This window comes from Somniosus microcephalus, chromosome 20 (assembly GCF_052327205.1).
Source record: "Somniosus microcephalus isolate GS21.2 chromosome 20, FLI_Smic_1.0, whole genome shotgun sequence".
In the NCBI taxonomy this organism is placed as follows: Eukaryota; Metazoa; Chordata; class Chondrichthyes; order Squaliformes; family Somniosidae; genus Somniosus; species Somniosus microcephalus.
In genome coordinates, this window is record NC_141006.1 from 52,014,981 (window position 1) to 52,040,007 (window position 25,027).

The 25,027-nt window shown below is 42.5% G+C and overlaps 1 protein-coding gene across 1 annotated transcript in view; it reads left to right on the forward strand.

The window, feature by feature from the left end:
* Positions 1 to 16,894, forward strand: part of mfsd2ab (MFSD2 lysolipid transporter A, lysophospholipid b) — an 85,794-nt gene extending 68,900 nt beyond the window's left edge. Inside the window, exons 8-14 of the mRNA XM_085962676.1 lie at positions 2,937 to 3,058; positions 4,860 to 4,943; positions 8,624 to 8,707; positions 11,361 to 11,473; positions 12,746 to 12,889; positions 14,159 to 14,335; positions 16,514 to 16,894. Coding sequence (XP_085818802.1) covers positions 2,937 to 3,058; positions 4,860 to 4,943; positions 8,624 to 8,707; positions 11,361 to 11,473; positions 12,746 to 12,889; positions 14,159 to 14,335; positions 16,514 to 16,568 — 779 coding nt within the window. The 3' untranslated portion in view covers positions 16,569 to 16,894. The remainder of the gene's footprint in view (positions 1 to 2,936; positions 3,059 to 4,859; positions 4,944 to 8,623; positions 8,708 to 11,360; positions 11,474 to 12,745; positions 12,890 to 14,158; positions 14,336 to 16,513) is intronic.
* Positions 16,895 to 25,027: the final 8,133 nt, after the last annotated feature.

The window sequence follows — 25,027 nt, forward strand, 5'->3', positions numbered from 1 at the left end:
CGACATGTAAGAACAGTGACGATTTCTTTTTATTACTTTTCTCGTCAGCTCCGATTGCCGCTAAATACAACCCCACACGTTGTTTGAATCTCCTCCAATTTTCAGCCACATTACCTGTCAACTGAAGCGTCCCCGGTGGGTGTAAACCTTCCATTTTTTCACTTCATTAGCTATTCTCCAATGGTAAGCAACGATGTTCTCTTTTGGCTTGCTAATTTGTGGAGAGCTGATTTAACTTCAGATTTTTTCTCTTCATCTCTTTCAATCACTTCTGACACCATGTATTGATTTCTTTGTGGGTTCAATGACAAGACATTTATGAAAGAGAATGTCTTTTAATCTAAAGTCTGTTCAACTCTTTATACAGCATTTACAGGAGACATCATGCTAGTGATGCATCTAGAACGAAACTGAAACTAAACTTCACTGCCTTGCTTGTCTCGGTCACATGCCCTCTGCTGGTCAGGCACAAGCAATCAATACATGCAAACATGCTATTAAGGCATCATATACGAACAGGCAAATACCATCTCTATTTGCTGATATCATTACAGTATCCATAGTGGATTTTGATTCAAAAAGAGCAGTTATTGTGATCACTTCCAAGAACGCTTTGGTTTTATTGCACTAGCCCAAGCTAGTATATATTTAATCAAGTATTTATTCCATCTTAATGATTAAAGGCCGAGTCAAATACTTTGTTCGCCCACAGTCGGTGTAGGTTATGGGGCTGCCCCGTTATGTATAGTGTACTGTTATTTCAGTCTAAAATGTTAACGTAAAGCTGTTCCCCCACATTCGCTGCATGGCTGATCTTGCCTGGGCTGTCAAAGCAGCACTGAGCAGGTAATGAAATGCTTCCACTTCCTTTCTGTCATCCCAAACTGAGTGCAAAGAATTAAACATGAAGGAAGGTGACAAAAAGTACTGGATGGGTGGCAGCACTGTCTTCACGAGGACGTGTTTGGAAAACTTTATGTTTGGTGGGGGGAAGGCGGGATGGGGTGGCAGGGAGTTGAAAAACAACCAGGCATCATTTTCGCAACATGAACTGGCAGCAATGTACATTTATTGTGTTGTTTGGCAAACTGATCTAAGCTTGTTTGTTCCTCCTGAACTAGAACATCGTACATAGATAATCTCATTACCTTCCGATCCTGGGACAGATAAACTAAGCATTCTGCCAAGGGTAGGGGAAAGATGCAAGCAGACAAACAGCTCATTTCCTGATCCTAGTAACCATTCCAGATTGGAGATACTTGTGATAAGGAGCAGTACAGAGCTGTCGAACTTGCTTTCTACTTCATCTTATTAGAGAACTAATTTCAATGGCACCAGCCTCACTGTAGAATTCCAACATACCAAACCAATTTCTCTATAGTTCTAATCCCCTTTTATGTCCCAATAGAATGTTGTTGATATTGTAGAACTGGAGAAATGGTTTTCAAGATCTAGTGCAGTAATTTCTAAGAGGGGGTTGTATATTAGGATAAAAGTGCAAGTGAGTTGTATTGGCATAGAAATTACAATCGGAGCTGTTCATATGAATGTTTAGCACGCATGCTAAATTATTCCGTGAGCTATTTTAATATGGGTTAGCACCTGTTTTAAAATAGCACAGAAGGAAATTATGTATGAGTACTTTCCTCTAAGCATTTGCATGAGAACAGTGTGAATTGTAATTTCTAATGATTATTTTCATCATGGTTTTTCATTTGAAAATGACATACTATTCTGTGATATGACTATAATAATTCAAAAGTACTTCATTGGCTATGAAGCACTTTGGGACATCCTCACGTCATAAAAGATGCTGTGTAAATGCAAGTTCATTCTTTTTTGGTATCTAGTAGCTTTTTTTCAATATTCATTCATGGGATGTGGGTGTCGCTGGCAAGGCCAGCATTTATTGCCCATCCCTAATTGCCCTTGAGAAGGTGGTGGTGAGCCGCCGCCTTGAACCGCTGCAGTCCGTGTGGTGAAGGTACACCCACAGTGCTGTTAGAGAGGGAGTTCCAGGATTTTGATCCAGCGACGATGAAAGAACGGCAATATATTTCCAAGTCAGGATGGTGTGTTTCTGCAACTTCCTCCATTTCTACCCAAACCAACTGCTTCACTCTCTCATCACTCATATCTATATATTGATCCATTTGGGGGAGAAAGAAGAGCTGAGCTTTTGTAAAGGGTTAATTTTCAACCTTTTTTGCTTGAGATCCATTTCTCCTCTTGGTTGTCATGTGAACTGATGAGCAGAACAATATGACTTCACCCAAAGGGAAGATAATTCATCAGTAAGTTTAATGAATGTTAACTTTGTCATCTTTCTTGCCATTGACCCAAATTATGTCAACATACGTGACCACATCCTGACGGTCTTTCCTGCTCATCAAAGAGCAATGCATAGTTCAGGAGACCTAAAAATTAGAGAAAGTGTACCTTGCAAAAACAGGAAATTATTGCTGATGAAGAAAATGTGACTTTAATAGAGTTGCATATTGTGGGTGCCCAAACTATGGAAGCTGCTTTTATGGCATTATAAACATCTCTGTCTAAAATAGAAAGATCCATATAAGCCCTCTTGCAGTGAATTCCTGGTTCCAGCTTAAACATCAAGGGAGAGGTACTAAGTAGGTATCTGGCTCTTTTCCCTGTGGGATGTCATCTTCAACCTGAGTCTCTGGCAAACATTTAAACCTCCTGAATTGAAGATGGCATAGACAAAGGACTAAGTCGCCTTTTTACTAGGGAACCTAAACTTGAGTAAAAAAACTAAGAAGGGAGGTCGAGAGAAATGAATAGTATAGGGATCCTAGCACACTGCAGTAAAGTAAACCACCTATAATATTGCAGTAAGGCCTTGATAAGGTAGCAGAGAATTTCACTCTACAACTGATTTTAACTTTTTAGATTAAAGCTTTTATTTTTGTCTCTAGAGCCACGCAACAGAAAGGCACAGAAATCGTACTCCTTTTGGAAAGGATTGAAACTTGTCATGAGCCATGGGCCTTATGTGAAGCTGATCATTGGCTTCCTGTTTACGTCATTGGCTTTTATGGTAAGAATAGTATTTCTGAACAGAATGTCCAAAAAAAATCCCAAATAGTTCTTGCTAAATGTGATCCTGTGTAGTTTAGATGTTAAACCATCTCCATGCTGGTTGAGGCGCTTAAGTGAAGTACAGAAGGGTTGCTGGTGCAGTATTTGTGATGGAGAGATATGGGGTTGAACATTCAGCTCTATGCCAAAACAGGATGTTGAGGTTGTAAACAGTCTGTTTCCCTCTGATGCAGTAACCAGGAAGTGTGAAGGAGTCAGGTGAGGATATGGTGTTTATGCCAGGGGGGAGCCAAGGACCATAGCATAGGTCTACCCCAGTGTTTAGCTGGAGGAAATTACGGCTCATCCCAGGCAGAATGTTGGACAAGAAGCCTGATAGCATTGAGGCAATGGAGGGGTTGAGAGAGATGACGGAGAGGTAGACTGGGTGTCATCAGTATACATGTGGAAGCAGACCTGTGGATGATGTTGCCAAGGGGCAGCATGTACTTGAGGAGGAGGCCAAGGATGAATCCTTGGGGGATTTCTGAGGTGATAATGTAGGAAGAGAAACTACTGCTAGAGATGCTGTGGCTACAATCGGATAGGTAAGTGAGGGCAGTCCCACTCGGCTGGATGATGGAGGAGAGATGTTGGAAGAGGACAGTGTGTTTGATCAAGTTGAAGACTGCAGGAAGGTCAAACAGGATGAGAAGGGCTAATGTACCATGTTCGCAGTCACAGAGAATGTCATTTATGACTTTAGTTAGGATTGTTTCAGTGCTGTGGAAGGGGAGGAAACATGATTTTAGCGATTCAAACAGAGCCTTGTGGGAGAATGAGCAGTGGTGACCACATGTTCAAGGACCTTGGCGAGGAAAGGGAAGTTGTGGATGTGGCAGTATTTTAGACACTATCTTATTTGTCTTAAAAGAGTAGACACAGGAATATCACACAAAAGTTAAACATTCATCACAAATATCACCAACAGTTACTTGTATGCTAGTGTATTAGTGGCATTCTTAGGTATTCACCTATAACTAATCTGTAGTTCCAGTAAATCTAAGTTCCAATGCCTAACTGCTGAAACTATCAGAGTTACTGACCAGCCAGATCCTCACATAACACTGCATGAGGAGCAGGTACATCTATAAGAGCGCTTGTAGATGTACAAGACTCCCAAAACAAGCGCTCTACTTGGAGCTCCGACACGGCAAGAGAGCCCCAGGTGGGCAGAGGAAATGCTTCAAGGATACCCTCAAAGCCTCCTTGAAAAAGTGCAACATCTCCACTGACACCTGGGAACCCCTGGCCCAAGACCGCACAAAGTGGAGGAGAAGCATCCGGGAAGGCGCCGAACACCTTGAGTCTCTTCGCCGGGAGCAAGCGGAAGACAAGCGCAAGCAGGGCACGTCAACCCAAGCACCCCACCCACCCGCCCCTTCAACCACCGTCTGCCCCACCTGTGATAGAGTGATAGCATTGGACTCATCGGTCACCTGAGAACTAATTTTTAATGTGGAAGCAAGTCATCCTTGGTTCCGAGGGACTGCCTAAGAAGAAGACGACATCTATAAATAGATGACTGCAGTAAAAGTTGGGAATTTGTTTGAAGATTTGCCTATCAAATTATTTCAAAGTATTAAAATGAGGAATTGTGAGACGAGTGAAAGAAAGTAGGCCAACTTTTAATTTGACTCTCCCACAAAGAAATGTACGGCTTGAGAGTCAGGGGTTCAGATACTTGTTATTCTGTATTATATATTCATGATTTGTATTCCAGGTTATTTTTACAAAAATATGAACTGTTCTTCTTTTAGCTGCTGGAAGGGAATTACGCACTGTACTGCTCTTACACACTGGGATTCCCCAATGACTTCCAGAATATACTGCTGGTTATCATGGTAAGAGTTGGAAGCTACACTTTTTTGTACAGGAGGGACTGTAATTTAAGCAGTTAGCTACTGCAACACATCTAATCCCAGAAGCAAGTTGTTTTAATAGCATTACAAAAGTGGAGTGCTATCAAACGTTTCTGCCATCAGAGGCATGCCTGAGTGATGGCTGAGATTGTATGTATCTTACTTTCAAGCACTTTCAATCATCACAGCATAAAATAGACAGTGACCATTGCCACTGGGACAGTCCCTGTGCTTATGGCTAGTAAAAATCAAATAAGTTAAATAAATTCAACCGAAACTGGAATTAAATGTTAACAACTTCATATTCGGTTTGTGCTGTGGTGAGTTTGCTGTTGCAATGCGTGAACATGAGTTCCTCACAGCAGAATTGGAGACCTTCGCAGCTTAGTCATGCTTCATCAGTGGGATCTCCATTATCACTTCTCCATAATTGCTTTAATTGAGAAACTAAGGACTGAAAAATTAAAATTGGAGGCGAGGTAAATCAGGAAATGGTAATTAGGTGAACCTCCGCTTCAGTTTTAAAGGCCTGAAGATTGTCGGCGAAAGGAAAGATTGAAGGAGGTAAAGAATTCCATAGCTTCAAGGTCCTGGGAAAAAACAGAGTAGGAAACTGTGCAGAAGTAAGCAGGAAGAAGAAGAGTACGCAGGTTATTGTAGTTAGAGCAAAAAAAAGAGAAAAATATTGAAAGAAGCACTGACTACAGTAGCATCAATAAATAAAGTAATAAACAGCCTGTTGGTCAGCAGCTAAAAGGAGAAAAGACCCGATAGTGTTTTGGGTACAAACCCTTTGTTGCAATTGAGAACGATAAGAAAGGTTGCTGGGGGAGAGATTGGAGGTTGCTGCTGTTGTTGGCAGTGAGAGAAGAATCACCTAACAGATGCATGTTTGCACTGCCCAGGAGGGAGACGTCCTGGAAGGGAACAATACTGAAGTCGTGGATGTATTTTGGCGTGAAAGAGGAAACTGCTCCTTGGATGCAGCTTCAGCATTGAAGTTACAAAACTGTAGTTTAAAAAGCCTTTACAACATTTCTGAGACCATAGATCCTTTTGCTCATGGAGTACATCGGTTCACTATGTCACTGTCAGTATTTGTTGAGATAATGAGCGTTCTGTGCGAGGGAGAGAAGTGCCTTTTTTTTTTAAAGCTGCAAGACTATTGTCATTAAAAACATTGAAACTGAGCAGAGGCAGAGTGTGAGCAGCACTGTCACTGGTGGAGCCAGGGTGCTGCCCAGGGCCTCCATTAGTGGAAGCAGGGTGCAGACAGCACGCCCATGACCAGAGGCAGAGTGTGAGCAGCAGTTAGGGAGATGAGAAAATTCCAAATAGTATGCGGGTCTTGAATGAATCCACCAAAAATACTATCGAGGGAAACTGAGCCTGCTTTGCTAATCCACTGCTGTTGATGAGAATTGCTCCATAGTGTATGCTGGGGTATTTCTATAGTCAGATAGAGAGGAAAATGCTCTACAAAAGGTGGATATAAAATTGAACACAGAACATAGGAACAGGAGTAGGCCATTCAGCCCCTCGAGCCTGCTCCGCCATTCAATGAGATCATGGCTGATCTGTGACCTAACTCCATATACCTGCCTTTGGCCCATATCCCTTAATACCTTTGGTTAACAGAAAGCTATCAATCTCCGATTTTAAATTAACAATTGATCTAGCATCAATTGTTGTTTGCAGATGAGAGTTCCAAACTTCTACCACCCTTTGTGTGTAGAAGTGTTTCCTAATTTCACTTCTGAAAGGTCTGGCTCTAATTTTTAGACAATGCCCCTAGTCCCAGAATCCCCAACCAGTGGAAATAGTTTCTCTCTATCTAACCTATCTGTTCCCCTTAACAGCTTGAAAACTTCCATCAGATCACCCCATAACCTTTAAATTCTCGGGAATACAACCCTAATTTGTGTAATCTCTCCGCGTAACTTAACCCTTGAAATCCGGCTATCATTCTGGTAAGTGCAGCTTTATCCAGCGATTAAGAAAATGCAGCTGCTGGCTACAACGCAAGCATTATTTGAACAGCAGAGAATGTGTACAGACTTGGAGAATATTGCTGCATTAGGTTTTTTTTTGTCTATAGAACTCCCTAAATTTCTAAAGCTGCTTAAGTAACATTAGATTATAATGAACAACTTTGCATGGCAAATAGCATTCCTTTCAGTTGTAACTAGAAGCATTTGTACTGGGCAGATAGTGAAATGTGAATAGAGTGTGGGTGTCCTTGAGCTGAACAGTAATGTCTTTGTTCTGCTGTTTCCCAGGCGTCGTGATATGGAGAAGTGCATATGTATTCTTTTATACAAACTTCACTGAGTGATAGACACTTGCTTCAGTAAAAATAAAGGTTTCAAAAGTGGCTGGTGGAATTCAAAATTGAATAAAGGTCCCTAGAGATCATTCAAATTCAGGGTAAGGGACACTGAGACACAGGCAGCTTGCTGCTAAAGTGCATGAACACTTGCGCGTTAGCTCCTTGGAGCAGAGTTGGAGACCTTCACGGTTTAGTCATCCTCCAATATTCTGATCTTCATTATCACTTCTCAACAGTAATAGTTTTATAGCGGTCATTTCAATCACAGGGTTTTTGGAATGAAAACTGTTTTTCAAAGAGCCTTTTGCTGGGAGGAGTGGATTTGGTTCAACTTACAATGTAACTGTCAGCATTAGTTTGTTGCGGTTATAGATGTTGTAGGGGGCGGTGGTGCCTCCTTTTGAATGCTGCAGATTAGTGCCTGTTAAAAGCATTGCATTGAAACTAAGGGGTGGGATGCAGGCAGTGATCCTTACTAAGAGGTAGGGTACAGACCGCGGTCATGGGAAGAAAGAGGAAATTGTATTGAACTAATTCTATTGGGGTCTAGGCTTTCAACTGATCGCCAGCATTCACATAGTGAAGGGAAAATTGAGGTTTAAAAAAAAGCCATGTTAAACTTTATTTGGGGCAGGTACATTTTATAGATGAGTTTTCAACAAATTCCTATAGGTAAAATCTGTTCATCTTCCTAAGGGTAATTAAATGATCCAGTTCTGGATACCCTCTTAAGCACACACACACACACATTACAAGTTGGCTGGAAATTATGCTGTACATTTTGCAGCATGTGACTGACCATATTGGGAATGAATTTGTATTTCTGATTTGGCAGGCTGAAGGTTAAGGTTTTTCATTGACCAATAAACCAGAAAGGAGCATTGCCACTGAATGTACTCACCAACCTGATTGGAAAGTGACCTTCTATATAGCCAGGCTTGAAATTTTACATATATTAATACTTATATTTTTCATCCAGTTATAGTTTTGTCAAAAATAGAATTGCCTCAGTGAGCTGTTTAACCGTATGTGGTCCCTTTGGAGAAAATCACTCCAATTTTGAACTGAGTGTAAGAATGGCGCTGTCAGCACATTAGGCCCTGGCATAACCAGTACACTGTTCACTACTACTTTTGTAAACAAAATGGCACTTTCTAATGAGCATGTTTTTATCCCAAATGGTTCTTTTAAAGACTTGAGTGTTACTTTACAAACGAATGCGTGGTAAGCTGTAATGAAGATGAAATTCCTACGGTGGAGTCACCTGTATGGGATTTGAACACAGCATATCTAGTCCTGTGATGTAATGGGAAGTATCTCCACTGTTTTTCAGCTTTCTGCAACATTGACCATCCCTTTCTGGCAATGGTTTTTGACCAGATTTGGCAAGAAAACTGCTGTGTATGTTGGCATTTCGGTAAGTTTAATCACACTGCTTAAAAATGTACAATGGTGAGCTGTTTTATTGTTTGCTTCTGAGGGCTGCCATCTTTTAAATCTTGTCCTTTACTGCTGGTGGAGATAAGTGTTATTGACAGAAGCCACAAGCATTTTGGTCTGAGATTAGGAAATGAAAATTTGTTTCGAATGACGAGAAAATACAGCAGAAGCAATATTCAAACAAATGTGCAACAGCTCGGGTAGCAATCATTTGTTCTGCTGGAATTTTTAACCTGGGGGTAAGTGAGCAGTTTAGCGATCTAGATTTGAAAGTGTAAGCTTGGACCCTCAGTTTGTGCTGTGTAAGTTAATCTCTGCCAGGGCAGTGCTGCAATTGCCCCAGTGACTCTGAGCTCAACACAGGATAAATCAGCCAGAGCTCCTGCTCATGATTGCTGTGCGTTTCTGTGGTCTTTGAAGACTGGATCGGACTCTGGTCGAATGGCCTGCCATTTCTCACTGACATGAATAATAGCTGCTTGGGCAAGTCAGCAAAGGGCAGCCAGCACTCGCATAGCAGCGAGGAGTCAGCCCTCCAGGTAGCATAGCGGAGAAACTTGGAAAAAGGGCAGGGGAAAAAAAACGTTATTGAGGATTGGCGGGGTGCAGAGGTTGAATTATATGAAAAGTACTGTTTATTTCGCTATGGTGCAGGGACACTGTTTAAATGTAGCTGAATGAACTGAGGGCTTATGTACCTTCAACAGCCATCATTCTACCGTTGCACAAAAGAAATATACATGAGTTAAAGTAGTTGGATTTTTCTCCCTTTTGAAAATTGGCCACTGTGTATATATTAAGTATGCTTTATCAGATCTTTGCATATAGTTTGGTTAATATATATATATATTTTTTTTTTAAATTATTATTATGGCCTAGAAATTCGATGATGCTGCCCTGTTTTTTACATGTGTAAAACAAAGGCCAAAGCATCCAGTATGGTTGGCGGCGAGCACATGCACAATCCGAGCCGGAAATGCACCACTCGCCATATTGGTATAGGCATCAAAAGAGGCGTCCAGGGCCCGTAGCTCTTTCCATATGCAAAAAGTGGCCTAGCACTTGTTTGATGCTCCCTTTCCCAAATTGGTTTGCCCTGATCACAGTTGGCGCCTCGATCTTTTTTAAAAAAAAACAATTGTCTTGTAGGTTGCACAAAGTAACAGGCTGTCTCTCCAGATGCTATGTCTTGTCTCCTCACGTCCACCCCAAGCCTGTGTGATAGTTTCCCACTTCCTGCATCAATGAAGGCAACTGAAAACTCTGCTTATTAGATGATATCCTCCACCGCTGCACCCTCTTGAGTCCTGTTCTGAAAGCAAGCCAGCTATAAATTTTAAACAAAATTATTTACTGGTTCAAAAATTGTTTTGGCGCGTATGGCATGCTGGATTAATATACTGCTTTCTCGCCTGGGAACAAATCCAGCTCTCGCAATACAAACTTAGTTTCACATGGTGCCAATTATCTTTAATGGGCCAAGCATTTCAAATCTGACAACAGTTCATGTTTTAATTTTCCTCTGAATTTTGGCACAGTGTAGACGGTTTCAGGAAACTCTTGCTTTGTGATTTAGGAAAGATTTATTTGCAGACAAGTTCTGCTGTTCTCCTGTATTCTATGTCGAATACATGCAGCATGAGGACATTGAACAGAAAGTTTTTTGAAAAGTAATTTAGATAGCTTTGTAATGTACTTTGAACCAATCTATATGACTTCAATCTTAACATCATAGTGTATTAGTCCAAAACATCAACACACAAGATAGCGTACGACCCATTACCTATAAAAGTTCATAGCCAATATTATATCAGTGTTGTGTTGGTAATGATCTAAATTGTGTTGGTAAATTTTGTTTTGAACTGTGTCACCAATTCAGGTTGCCTACGTGGAAGCTAGTAATGTTTTTGAAGACCTCACTTTCTACATGCCCTCTTTCAGAATATGGCCAGGTCAAAGTGCTGATTCTGAAGTGGCTGATTTCCAGCTAGTGACTTAACCCTGAGGTTGAACTAGGCACCCTCCACGTCGGTGTTAATTTAATGGGGGTAGTAGCCCCAGCCCCATTGACTGAATGCTGGCCCTCGTGTTTAACCACTACAATCCCAGCTACATTTTTGAATCTTACAAATGATCTGAATCGATACATTTGTACTTATGACTATATTGCACCGGACAAAGAAATTGCAAGCTTCCAGTCAGCAGAATTCTAGGAAGTATCAACTTTAGAGAAAGTTCCTTTTTATATTATCATGAGCAGGATTGCTCAGTTTACTGGGCACATTTGTGCGAGGTTGAGGATGCATCCTATTTATTTCTCTAGCTCTAGATGATGGCCCAGGTTTTCCACCACTTCTTCACTAGCCAGCAATTTCATGCCCATTCACTTTAATGGGTGGAAAATCGAGGGCTGTGAGCGCAGAATCCGAAACCCCTGGCCAATGTGTCTGTGTATTGTCAAAGCTACAAAGGAGATATGGAACTCCAGAGCAGTTACTTTTGGATCGTCGCTGCTTCGTGCAATCCCAGTGCGTTTTTACAGAACCGTCTGAGGAGTGTCTCTGAGCTCCGTATTCTAATGTGTGCATGTTTTCTTTCACACCACCCCCCCCCCCCCCCCCCTTTCGCAGTCAGCGGTCCCATTCCTTATCCTGAACGTTCTGGTGCAGAGAAATCTAATCGTAGCGTACGTTGTGTCATTTGCCTCGGGAGTGAGTGTCGCTGCTGCTTTCCTGTTGCCATGGTAAGTGACGGTTTCTCAACAACTTACAGTTACATTCACTGGTTTTGTAATTCTGCTCACGCAAGTATTTTATGGAAGCCCAACTAATTGAGGAACTTATTCTGGAAACAAATGACCCAGTTTTTGTTTGTTGCGCCAGTGAAAAATCTGCAGTGTAACTAAGATGTGAAGCCACCAGATGGAGTACGTTGCCTTTTAGCAAGCAACATGCCGTCACCTACTTATTTCATCAGCTCTTTGCTAATAATTTAATCACATTTAGAGTGATGAGGACCCGGCAGTATAACTGCATGCTGCCAGCATGCACCACTCTAAAGCAGGTTCTACTCTAACTAATAAAAGAGCAAAATACTGCAGATGCTGGAAATCTGAAATAAAAACAGAAAATGCTGGAAATACTCAGCTGGTCAGGGCAGCATCTGTGGAGAGAGAAACAGAGCTAACGTTTGAGGTCGACGACCCTTCGTCAGAACTGGAGATTTGTGCCAGTCATTTCGATGGGGCTTCTCCCAATCTCCCACCGTAACTTTGGTGGGAGATCAGTCGAAACCGTGGGGAAATGGTGTAAATGGCCATTTACACAATTTCTCCAAAGTTCCCACCGATCTGCCGCTGAAGTCACGGTGGGAGATCAGAAAACCCTCCACGGACATTCTACCTCCTGATGCTTTCCTTTAGTTTAGAGCTCGTGAATTACATAGATAAATATGCTGGCTTCATTAAAGGATATTAATTCCATCCCCTCCTGGGGGGAAAGGATCATTACTGTACATGACTATTAATCACATTTAGTTTCAGAATCCGTGCCTTAATTCTACATTCAGTGAATGTCTATTACATTTCTTGCACATAAAGTAGAAAAACAAATTGGGGAACTGCTATTAATCTAGATAATTATTATTTGAACCTCTACAAATGAAAGCTTGTCTTCTTTTCTGTTTGCCAGGTGACCCACACATAGTGGACAATGAATGGAGAAGCCTGAATATTAGTGAAATGTAGCAATTCCTGTAGTGTAGTTTTAGACACGAATGTTTCAGAATGAAAAAGATTATTGTGCTGTCTGTTTTTAAGTTCACAATAATTGTAGTCAATTAGCAGGAAATTAATAATAACAATTCTATCCTGGTACCATTTTTAGGATGATTTCACCATTTACAAATGTATCCTGATACTTTGCTGCTTAAAAACTGTAATTAAAACTCATGTCATCTCTCTCAATGTTCTAGTTCAATCAATGCTAAGCAGACTTCCTGTATGCCCTTTTAACAGGTCTATGTTACCTGACGTCATTGATGATTTCAAACTGAAGAACCCAGAGTCAGTGGGACATGAAGCAATATTTTACTCTTTCTATGTCTTCTTCACCAAGTTTGCATCTGGAGTGTCCCTTGGAATCTCCACCCTGAGCCTCGAGTACGTAACCTTGATTTGCTCTCACAATTAAGTGCACGATGAGGGGCTGTGGGGGGAAACTAGAGAGGGGCAATAAAAGCGGCTCTGCCAGTTTCACCCGCCTCCCAAAAGCAAATTAAAAAAAAACACGTTAGGGCCTGACCTGTTAACTCATAAGCAAAGATAGCGTTAGCAGCACAAGTGGGATTTAGGCCTAACCCACAGTTCCTCTTATACTGTATTCTACTTGGGGTAATTAAATAAGTTAACTGGAAGTAATATATTTTAAATATAAAATGTATTGATCTATACAATGGTTCCAAAATTGCCTCTGTGAAATTATTATTTTTGCGTGTCTTGACAATGATATTATGTCCATGCAGTGGAAGAGATATAGCATGGAGATGAACTTGCCATATCACGTATCAATTAAAATCACTCCTGTCTATTAGTAATTAATGTATTATATGGAATCAGTCGTGATTTTCTTTTGCCCCAAGAGCATTTTCTCATTACATGTCTGACACACTACATTCAGTTTTTGTTTATTGATCTACACATCATATACAGAGAACTGACTGTCTCTAATCTACCTAATGGTCAGTTAAAAGGTTACATTTTCTCAATGTACTTGTGTATTTTTACAGGCAAAATCTGTCCACCCCCATTGTAAAATTCAACAGGAGGTACAGTAGCAGAGTGGTTATGTTACTGGGCTAGTAATCCAGAGGCCTGGACAAATCTCACCACGACAGCTGGGGAATTAAAAAATTCAGTTAATTAAATAAATCTGGAATTAAAAAGTTAGCATCACTAATGGTGACCGTGATACTACCGGATTGCCATAAAAACTCATCTAGTTCACTAATGTCCTTTAGGGAAGGAAATCTACTGTCCTTACCTGGTCTGGCCTATATGTGACTCCAGACCCACAGCAATGTGGTTGACTCTTAACTGCCCTCTGAAATGACCTAACAAGCCACTCAGTTGTAACAAACCGCTACGAGAAAGATCTTCACCATCTTCTCGAGGGCAATTAGGGAGGGGCAATAAATGCTGGCTTTGCCAGCGATGCCCACATCCCATGAATGATTTTTTTTTTTAAAACAAGAATGTTTGCTTGACAGCAAATCCAGTCAATTCTTGAATGAGCGACAATTGTCTTTTATTTTAACGATCTAGATTTGTTCTAAACTACAATATGGTCGGCGAGGCCTATCTGGTGACCAGCCTGGCACTGTACTGGACCATTACTGGAATAACTTTTATCCTTTTCTTTTTCTCCCACAGTTTTGCTGGTTATCAGACCCGGGGATGCGCCCAGCCTGACGCAGTGCACCTCACCCTGAAGATGTTGGTTGCTCCAGCGCCCATTTTCCTAATTATACTTGGACTGATTCTTTTTAAATTATACCCAATTGATGAGGAGATTAGAAGGAAGAACAGGAAAGCACTTGCAGATTTACGGTGAGTTTATAAAGAAAAATACAAGGTCATTCTTGCTTTTGCCTTTCTATCCTAGCTGACCTCTTCCATGTGCCCGTGACTGAGGACAACAGAAAGAGTCCTGGGTTTCTGATGCCAACACCACTATAGCACCATCAGTAGACTATATAGGCCCGGATTTTGAGGTTACAGCGCTCACCGTTATTAAAGAGCAAATCGGACAGCAACTGCCAGCGACCGCACATGCGCAGTTAAACACGGAAATCAGTAAGTTGCTATCCGCGTAGCCTTGCTCCTCCGGAAGATCTAACAGTATCTCACCGAGAGACTTGGTATTCAAACACATGGAACGGCGTGAAGTTGCGATACTTACCTACTAAAAACGCCAGAAAACGTTGGGGTTTGTCCATTCAAGTGTAAGTGAATTTTTAACAGCGTGACAAGACATAATTACTGCCAAACAACCTCTCTGGCACTGAAAATGAATTTTTACAAGTGTGGAGTCTCATTCCTTCAGATTTTAATTTTTTTTTAAATGTTTAATTTTTAAAATAATTTTTTTTTAACTTTTTCTGTCTCTTTTATCTCTCTCTCAATCCCATCCCTTTCCCTCACTTTATTTTGCTTTCTGTACATGATTTGACATTGAATTAACTATTCGAATTTATACTCCCTGGTTTAGGCTCTGCGTGGCTCAGTAAGGATTCTTCAATCTGATTGGTTAAGGAGACACGCCATTGCTTGCCCTGTTAACACAGGTCCCAGATCCCCTGTAGAGGGCACTGCTCTGTTTTGACTCTTTAAAAAAAAAACGCAAGTCGCAGTGCAAAAGCCCGCAGAAAGTCCGTGGGCAAGTGCAAGTGTACTGAATGGCGAGTGCCATTCATTCGCCACTGACTGCAAAATCCGAACCAATATTTCTCAAGCAAATATTTTGGGCAGTCTACATACCAGAATACATAAGAAATTAAAAGATATTGTGACATCAAAAAATGGGTCCTTTCCTGCAGGCTGCATTAAAAAAAACTTTTGATAATACTCCAATATAGACACATACAAGAGAAGAGAGGGGATGTCCTTCACCTGAGAATTTTTTAAAATTTGTTTTATGGGATCTGGGCGTCGCTGGCAAGGCCAGCATTTATTGCCCATCCCTAGTTGCCCTTGAGAAGGTGGTGTTGAGCCGCCGCCTTGAACCGCTGCAGTCCGTGTGGTGATGGTACTCCCACAGTGCTGTTAGGTAGGGAGTTCCAGGAATTTGATCCCGCGACGATGAAGGATCGGCGATATACTACTAAGTCAGGATGCTGTGTGACTTGGAGGGGAACTTGGAGGTGGTGGTGTTCCCATGCGCCTGCTGCCCTTGTCCTTCAAGGTGGAAGAGATCGCGGGTTTGGGAGGTGCTGCCGAAGAAGCCTTGGCGAGTTGCTGCAGTGCATCTTGTAGATGGTACACACTGCAGCCACGGTGCGCAGGTGGTGGAGGGAGTGAATGTTTAAGGTGGTGAATGGGGTGCCAATCAAGCGGGCTGCTTTGTCCTGGATGGTGTCGAGTTTCTTGAGTGTTGTTGTAGCTGCACTCATCCAGGCAAGTGGAGAGTATTCCACATAATTCAGCTACATATCAATGAATTGCAGGGGAGTGTGCGATTTAACACTCTGCTTTTGTAATTAGACCTGTCTAGTATCCTGGTAAAGTCTTGGCCCTACTCCTCCAAGGTGACACACGATCAGAGGCTTAATCCAAGTATACCACACCATGTATAGAGAATGAAATTCTGGTCACAATTATATCTCACTAGAATTAAGCTGATGCCTCCAATTAATCATTTAGAGAGGACTTTCTGATGTGATGGCGACGCGAGAGCAAAGAAAACTCATTTTGTTTTGGTACTGTTAAGCCACAAAACTATAGTTCTGCTGTGATTTTAGTGCTTTGCATGATGTGGCTAGCTTGGGCAATAGTCATGAATTACAACATGCAGAAAACTGAGCATATTTGGGTGTGCATAGTTTAGCTGTGCCAATTGATGTAGAATCTAGTACAGGAGATGGGGAGGCAGGATTCCACAGCAACCAAAGGGCTTGAGTATGGCTGAACTGCATCTAGCTGGCATGTGTTAAGTGGTTCTCTTGAAACACACTTTCCTACACTGAGTGAATACTTGTTGTCATTGTTCTTTTATTTTCTCCTCTGCAGAGACAATGGTCAAGACTCAGAAATAGAATCACATGAGCGCTGCACCGTTGTATAACAAATGGCCAAATGTTCATGCACTTAAACATTTCTGAGCTTGAGATTTGTGTACAGTGTACATTACCCTAAAATGTGAAAGCAACACATCATCCAAACAAGACTAAAGTCGACATAAATGGATTCAAGCTAACTTCCTACCACTGTATAACACATTTACATTCTGTTCATACTGAGCACAGGATTTGTACAGTGTACATTATGTATGTTCTAATTTAGGAAAAAACTGTACAGAAAGCTTAGTATAATGTAAATTTATATAAAAATGATAATGTACTGTATATTTGATTTAAAATATTAGTTGTCAATAAAACACTAAATCACTGATATCTCCAATTATTCTAGGTTTTTTGCTCATTCTAAAACTGCAACTTCTAGCAGTTCTTTGGGGGAGTGTGAAACATAGAAACATAGGAGCAGGAATAGGCCATTCAGCCCTTTCAGCCTGCTCTGCCATTCAATATGATCATGGCTCATCCTCTATCTCAATACCATATTTCCCCTCTCTCCCCATACCCCTTGATGCCTTTTGTGTCTAGAAATCTATCTATCTCCTTCTTAAATATATTCAGTGACTTGGCCTCCACAGTCTTCTGCGGTAGAGAATTCCACAGGTTCACCACCCTCTGAGTGAAGAAATTTCTCCTCATCTCAGTCCTAAATGTCCTACCCCTTATCCTGAGACTGTGACACCTCGTTCTAGACCCCCCAGCCAGGGGAAACATCCTCCCTGCATCCAGTCTGTCTAACCCTGTCAGATCCCCTCTCATTCTTCTAAATTCTAGTGAATACAGGCCTAGTCGACCCAATCTCTCCTCATACAACAGTCCTGCCATCCCAGGAATCAGTCTGGTGAGCCTTTGCTGCACTCCCTCTATGGCAAGTATATCCTTTCTTGGGTAAAGAGACCAAAACTGCACACACTACTCCAGGTGTGGTTTCACCAAGGCCCTGTATAACTGTAGTAAGACATCCTTGCTCCTGTACTCAAATCCTCTTGCAATGAAGGGCAACATACCATTTGCCTTCCTAACTGCTTGCTGCACCTGCATGTTTGCTTTCAGTGACTGGTGTACAAGGACACCCAGGTCCCTTTGTACCTCAACATTCCCAATCTATCACCATTTAAAAAATACTCTGCCTTTCTGTTTTTCCTACCAAACTGGATAACTTCACATTTATCCACGTTATACTGCATCTGCCATGTATTTGCCCACTCACTCAACGGGGTAGATTTTGCCGAACCTGTCGGGATGAAGGCGGGACTTCCCCTTTCGGGTTTTTGACCCGCCTACTTCGACGTCCGGCCAATCGGCGCGATTTTCCCTTGATTGACCTTGTTGAGCCCGCCCAGCGGGCTCAGCAGGCCAATTAAGGGCCACCCGGCAACAGGTGATGTCACAGACTGAAATTTCATCTGTCAAGAGTTCTTGACAGATGAAATATCAGTGTCTCACAGCTGTTTGAAGCTGTGAAACACTGACAGTCTGAGTTCTGACATGAGTCATTCTGCACAGACTCAGTTAGAACTCTTACCGGCACTCAAAGCTGAAGGCTGTCACTTTTGACAGATCGCAGCCGTTCAGCTTTCAGTTCCGGCTGAGTGATGTGCTCCCGACGGCTACAGGAAGAAAGGTTGCTAAGGTAAGTACATGTAGGTAAAAGTTCTTTACACACTTCAGACACACCAAACACACTTACCTTTGCACTCATCACTCACCTGAGTGCTGACAGCGCGACCCCTCCAACTCCTTCAACCCGATGGGCCGCCTGCTCTACCTGGCGTGGTTTGGAGCCGTCGGGAAACCCACATGAAACCCCTCAAAATAGGGATTAAGCTAAAAACTGCCTATTAACTACCTGTTCATTGGCACTAATCCCTTCCCGCCTGGTTTCGGCGGGTCCCAGTGCGGGGCGGGTACCCGCCACCCCTGAAACTTACGTGGGGTGGGGTTTTGGGCGGGATGGTGTCAGGACCCCCAAATTTGGGATTTCCCCCCCCCCCCCCCCACACGCCTGAAATCCTGCCTAACGGCTCCCCGAAAATCTAGCCCAACTTATCTAAATCGCCTTGAAGCCTCTGCATGCTCACAACTCCCAATCCCACCTAGTTTCGTGTCATCAGCAAACTTTGAAATATTACATTTGGTTCCCTCATCCAAATTATTGATATATATTGTGAATAGCTGGGGCCCAAGCACTGATCCCTGCGGTACCCCACTAGTCTGGACGAGTGAATTGGATGTAATATCTCCAAATTTGCAGACGACACAAAGCTGGGTGGGAGGGTATGCTGTGAGGAGGATGTCGTGAAACTCCAGTACGATTTGGACAGGTTGGGTGATTGGGCAGAAACATGGCAAATGCACTATAATGTGGATAAATGTGAGGTTATCCACTTTGGTGGCAAAAACAGGAAGGCAGATTATTATTTGAATGGCAATAGATTGGGAGAAGGGGAAGTGCAAAGAGACCTGGGTGTTCTTGTGCACCAGTTGCTGAAGGTAAGCTTGCAGGTGCAGCAGGCTGTTAAGAAGGCAAATGGTATGTTGGCCTTCGTAGCAAGAGGGTTCGAGTACAGGAACAAGGATGTCTTGCTGCAGTTGGACAGGGCCTTGGTGAGACTGCACCTTGAGTATTGTGTGTAGTTTTGGTCGCCTTATCTGAGGAAGGATGTTCTTGCCATGGAAGGAGTGCAGCGAAGATTCACCAGGCTGATACCTGGGATGGCAGGAATGACTTATGAGGAGAGATTGTGTCGATTGGGCTTTACTCACTGGAGGTTAGAAGATTGAGAGGGGATCTCATCGAAACCTATAAAATTCTGTCGGGCCTGGACAGACTAGATGCAGGAAGGATGTTCCCGATGGCCGGGGAGTCCAGAACCAGGGGTCACTAAAATGGCAGGGGGTTGGAAACCTGAGCAGGGAGACAGAGGAAAGGGAAACAAGGATAAAAGCAAAAGATAGGAAGGAGAAAAACAAAAGTGGCAGTCAGAGAAATCAACGGTTTAAATCAAACATGGCCACAGTAAATAATAATTCTAATAGGTCTAAGAGCATTAAAAAAACAAGCCTGAAGGCTTTGTGTCTTAACGCGAGGAGCATTTGTAATAAGGTGGATGAATTGGCTGCGCAAATAGAAGTAAACAAATACGATTTGGTTGGGATTACGGAAACGTGGCTCAAGGAAGGCCAGGACTGGGAACTCAACAGCCAGGGGTATTCGATATTCAGGAAAGATAGGCAAAAAGGAAAGGGAGGTGGGGTAGCATTACTGGTTAAAGAAGGGATTAACACAATTGTAATGAAGGATATTAACTCTGATGAGGTGGAATCTATGGGTAGAATTGAGAAATAATAAGGGGAAAAAAATGTTAGTGGGAGTGGTTTATAGACCTCCAAACAGTAAGGCGGAGGTTGGGGATGGCATTAAAAGAGAAATTAAAGAAGCGTGCAATAAGGGCACAGCAGTCATCATGGGTGACTTTAATCTACATATAGATTGGGCCAACCAAATGAGTAACAATACTATGGAGGAGGAATTCCTGGAGTGTTTACGGGATGGTTTCCTGGACCAATATGTCGAGGAACCAACCAGAGATCAGGCCATCTTAGATTGGGTATTATGTAACGAGAAAGGATTAATTAGCAATCTTCTTGTACGAGGCCCCTTGGGTCGGAGCGATCATAATATGATCGAATTCTTCATTAAGATGGAGAATGAAGTAGTTGACTCGGAGACTAGGGTCCTCAATTTAAATAAAGGAAACTATGATGGTCTGAGGAGCGAGTTGGGTAGGATTGATTGGGGAATGGCACTCAAAGGGTTGACAGTGGATAGGCAATGGCAAACATTCAAAGACCAAATGGATGAACTACAGAATTTGTTCATCCCAGTTTGACATAAAAATAAAACAAAAAAGGTGACCCAACCATGGCTAACAAGGGAAATTAGGGATAGCATAAGGTCCAAGGAGAGGGCATATAAATTGGCCAGAAAAAGCAATAATCCTGAGGATTGGGAGCAGTTTAGGATTCAACAAAGGAGGACAAAGGGATTAATTAAGAAAGGGAAAATAGAATATGAGAGTAAGCTAGCAGTGAACATAAAAACTGACTGTAAAAGCTTTTATAGATATGTGAAGAGAAAAAGATTGGTGAAGTCAAGCGTAGGTCCCTTGCAGTCAGAATCGGGGGAATTTATAATGGGGAACAAAGAAATGGCAGACCAACTAAATATATATTTTGGTTCTGTCTTCACAAAGGAGGACACAAATAACCTCCCAGAGATGCCGGGGAACATAGGGTCTGATGAAAGGGTGGAACTGAAAGAAATCAGTATTTGTAGGGAAATGGTGTTAGGAAAATTGATGGGACTGAAGGCTGATAAATCCCCAGGGCCTGATAATCTACATCCCAGGGTACTTAAGGAAGTGGCCCTAGAAATAGCAGATGCATTGCTGGTCATCTTCCAGAACTCGATAGACTCTGGAACGGTACCCATGGATTGGCGGGTAGCTAATGTTACCCCACTATTCAAAAAAGGTGGTAGAGAGAAGGCGGGAAATTATAGACCGGTAAGCTTGACATCGGTAGTGGGGGAAATGCTAGAGTCCATTATAAAAGATGTAATAGCAGAGCACTTGGAAAGCAGTGACTGGATCGGACAAAGTCAACATGGATTTACAAAAGGTAAATCATGCTTGACTAATCTACTGGAATTTTTTGAGGATGTAACTGGTAAAATAAATAAGGGAGAACCAGTGGATGTGGTGTATTTGGACTTCCAGAAGGCTTTCGATAAGGTCCCGCATAAGAGATTAACGTGCAAAATTAAGGCACATGGGATTGGGGGCAAGGTATTGACTTGGATAGAGAACTGGTTGGCGGACAGAAAGCAAAGAGTTGGAATAAACGGGTCATTTTCCGAGTGGCAGGCAGTGACTAGTGGGGTACCGCAAGGATCGGTCCTAGGACCCCAGCTGTTCACAATATATATTAATGATCTGGATGAGGGAATTGGATGTAATATCTCCAAATTTGCAGACAACACAAAGCTGGGTGGGAGGGTATGCTGTGAGGAGGATGTCGTGAAACTCCAGCACGATTTGGACAGGTTGGGTGATTGGGCAAAAACATGGCAAATGCACTATAATGTGGATAAATGTGAGGTTATCCACTTTGGTGGCAAAAACAGGAAGGCAGATTATTATTTGAATGGCAATAGATTGGGAGAAGGGGAAGTGCAAAGAGACCTGGGTGTTCTTGTACACCAGTCGCTGAAGGTAAGCATGCAGGTGCAGCAGGCGGTTAAGAAGGCAAATGGTATGTTGGCCTTCGTAGCAAGAGGGTTCGAGTACAAGAACAAGGATGTCTTGCTGCAGTTGTACAGGGCCTTGGTGAGACCACAGCTTGAGTATTGTGCGCAGTTTTGGTCACCTTACCTGAGGAAGGACGTTCTTGCCATGGAAGGAGTGCAGCGAAAATTCACCAGGCTGATACCTGGAATGGCAGGAATGACGTATGAGGAGAGATTGTGTCGATTGGGCTAATACTGGAGTTTAGAAGATTGAGAGGGGATCTCATCGAAACCTATAAAATTCTGTCAGGCCTGGACAGACTAGATGCAGGAAGGATGTTTCTGATGGCCGGGGAGTCCAGAACCAGGGGTCATAGTCTAAGGATAAGGGGTAAGCCATTTAGGACTGAAATGAGGAGGAACTTCTTCACCCAGAGAGTGGTGAACCTGTGGAATTCTCTGCCACAGAGGGCGGTGAAGGCCAGTTCATTAAGTATATTCAAGAAAGAGTTGGATATATTTCTTAAGGCTAAAGGGATCAAGGGATATGGGGAGAAGGCAGGGACAGGGTACTGAATTTGGATGATCAGCCATGATCTCATTGAATGGCGGAGCAGGCTCAAAGGGCCGAATGGCCTATTCCTGCTCCTATCTTCTATGTTACCGCCTGCCACCCCGAAAAGACCCATTTATTCCTACTCTGTGTTTCCTGTCTGTTAACCAATTTTCAATCCATGCCAGTATATTACCCCCCAATCCCATGTGCTTTTATTTTGCACACTAACCATGGAAAGAGTGCAACGGCGATTCACCAGGCTGATACCTGGAATGGCGGGAATGACCTACGAAGAGAGATTAAATAGTTTGGGCTTGTACTCACTGGAGTTTAGAAGATTGAGAGGGGATCTCATCGAAACATATAAAATTATGGCAGGCCTGGACAGGCTGAATTCAGAGAGAATGTTTCCAATGGCCGGGGAGCACAGAACCAGGGGCCACAGTCTAAAAATAGTGGGCAAATCATTTAAAACAGAGATGAGGAAGAATTTCTTCACTCAAAGAGTGGTGAGCCTGTGGAATTCCCTGCCACAGAGGGCTGTGAAGGCTAATTCAATAAATATTTTCAAGAGAGAATTGGATATATTTCTGAAGGCTAAGGGGATTAAGGGTTACGGAGAAAAGGCGGGGACGGGGTACTGAACTGGTAAGATCAGCTATGATCTCAGACAAAGATCAGCCATGATCTCATTGAATGGCGGAGCAGGCTCGAAGGGCCGAATGGCCTACTCCTGTTCCTATCTCTATGTTTCTAACCTCTTATGTAGGACATTATCAAAGGCCTTCTTAAAATCCAAATACACCACATCCACTGGTTCTCCCTTTTCTATTCTACCAGTTACATCCTCAAAAAACTCCAGTAGGTTTGCCAAACACGATTTCCCTTTCATAAATCCATGTTGACTTTATCTTATCCCGTTGATATTTTCTAAGTGTCCTGTTATCATATCCTTTATAATAGACTCTAGCATTTTCCCTACTACTGATGTTAGGCTAACCGGTCTGTAGTTCCCTGATTTATCTCTCCCTCCTTTTTTAAATAGTGGGGTTACATTTGCCACCCTCCAATCTGCAGGAACTGTTCCATAATCTATAGAATTTTGGAAGCTGACAACCAATGCATCCACTATTTCCATGGCTACCTCTTTTAATACTTTGGGATGCAGATTATCAGGCCCTGGGGATTTATCGACTTTCAGTCCCATTAATTTTTCCAGCACTTTTTTTACTAATACTAATACTAATTTCCTTTAATTCCGCCTTCTCACTAGGCCATTGGTTCCCTAGCATTTCTGGAAATTTATTTGTGTCCTCTTCCATGAAGACAGAACCAAAGTATTTGTTTAATTGCTCAGTCATTTCCTTGTTCCCCATTATAAATTCTCCCGTTCCTGACTGTAAGGGACCTACATTTGTCTTCACTAATCTTAATCTTTTTCTTTTTACATACTTGTAGAAGCTTTTACAGTCTGCTTTTATGTTCCTTGCAAGTTTAACCTTGCTCCACCTGGGTTAAGGGCAGGTCCTCCCCTGGCCTTGCTTCTCTCTCTTGTAATGTTAAATACAGATTTTTTTCTTAAATTAAAAATATAGGTGGAAGATCCAAGTTCGAAGCACTGGAGGCCAGTAAGGAAGTGGGGTTGTGTGACATCAGTGTTAGGTTTTAAAGGTCTGAGGCAGGCAAGGAAATCTACAGTTTTAATGTTTGTGGAAAGGGGGCTGAAGCTGTGCAATTTTCACACAAATGGTAGATTTGGGATTTCAACCTCTTTAAACATGGATTTCAATAAGGATATTTTCACTCTGTTTTGGAATCAGAAGTTAGCTTGAAGGTTCGCCTTTCGATTACTTTCATTCTTGCAGTCTAAATGTCAATGAACAGTTTTAGTATATCCTCTGCTGTGTAGACTGGAGCGCTGCCAATGCCTGCGCTGCTGCTTGGGAGAGATATAGCACGTGATGGTGAATCCTCAGAAGGGATGTCGTCCACTGAGGTGTCTTCAGCAGGTACTTGCTGCTGAGAAGGACCTAGAGGAAAGGGTCAAGCGTTAGGAAGGCAATGGACATTTCCACATGAAAGGCTTCACTGGGTGAGATCTTCAAGTTTGCTGAAGATGCAATTGTTGGTGGTACATGAGCGGTTATCAATTGTACCCTTTCATTCTGCTCAGTAGAGCTGCCAATCTTCCCCTCTGGTACCCCAATTATTTCCACCTGGGTTAAGGGCAGGTCCTCCCCTGGTTTTACTTCACTCTCTTGGAATGTGCATTCTCTTCTGCAGAAGGGGAAGAGAGAGTTATGAGTGGCTACTGAGAAGGCAAGTGGAGATGTGTGGATCTTACATATGTATTCCATAAGCTGAGGGGAGAAAGAAGCAAGATGCTAGGAGAATGGTGAAGTCTTGAGTGGGAAGCGAGTGCCTTGAGTGTGAATTGAGGAAGAAGTGCTGGGAGGAGGTACTTGTTCGGCATTTGAGAGTAGGTGTGAAGAGCTTGCCATTGGTGGAAGTGGTGAAGGCAACAGGTGAGTGTGTATTAGGAGTGAGAATGAGAGCTTGTATTATGTGCCCTCATGACTGGAGGTGAGGGAAGTGATGCAGTG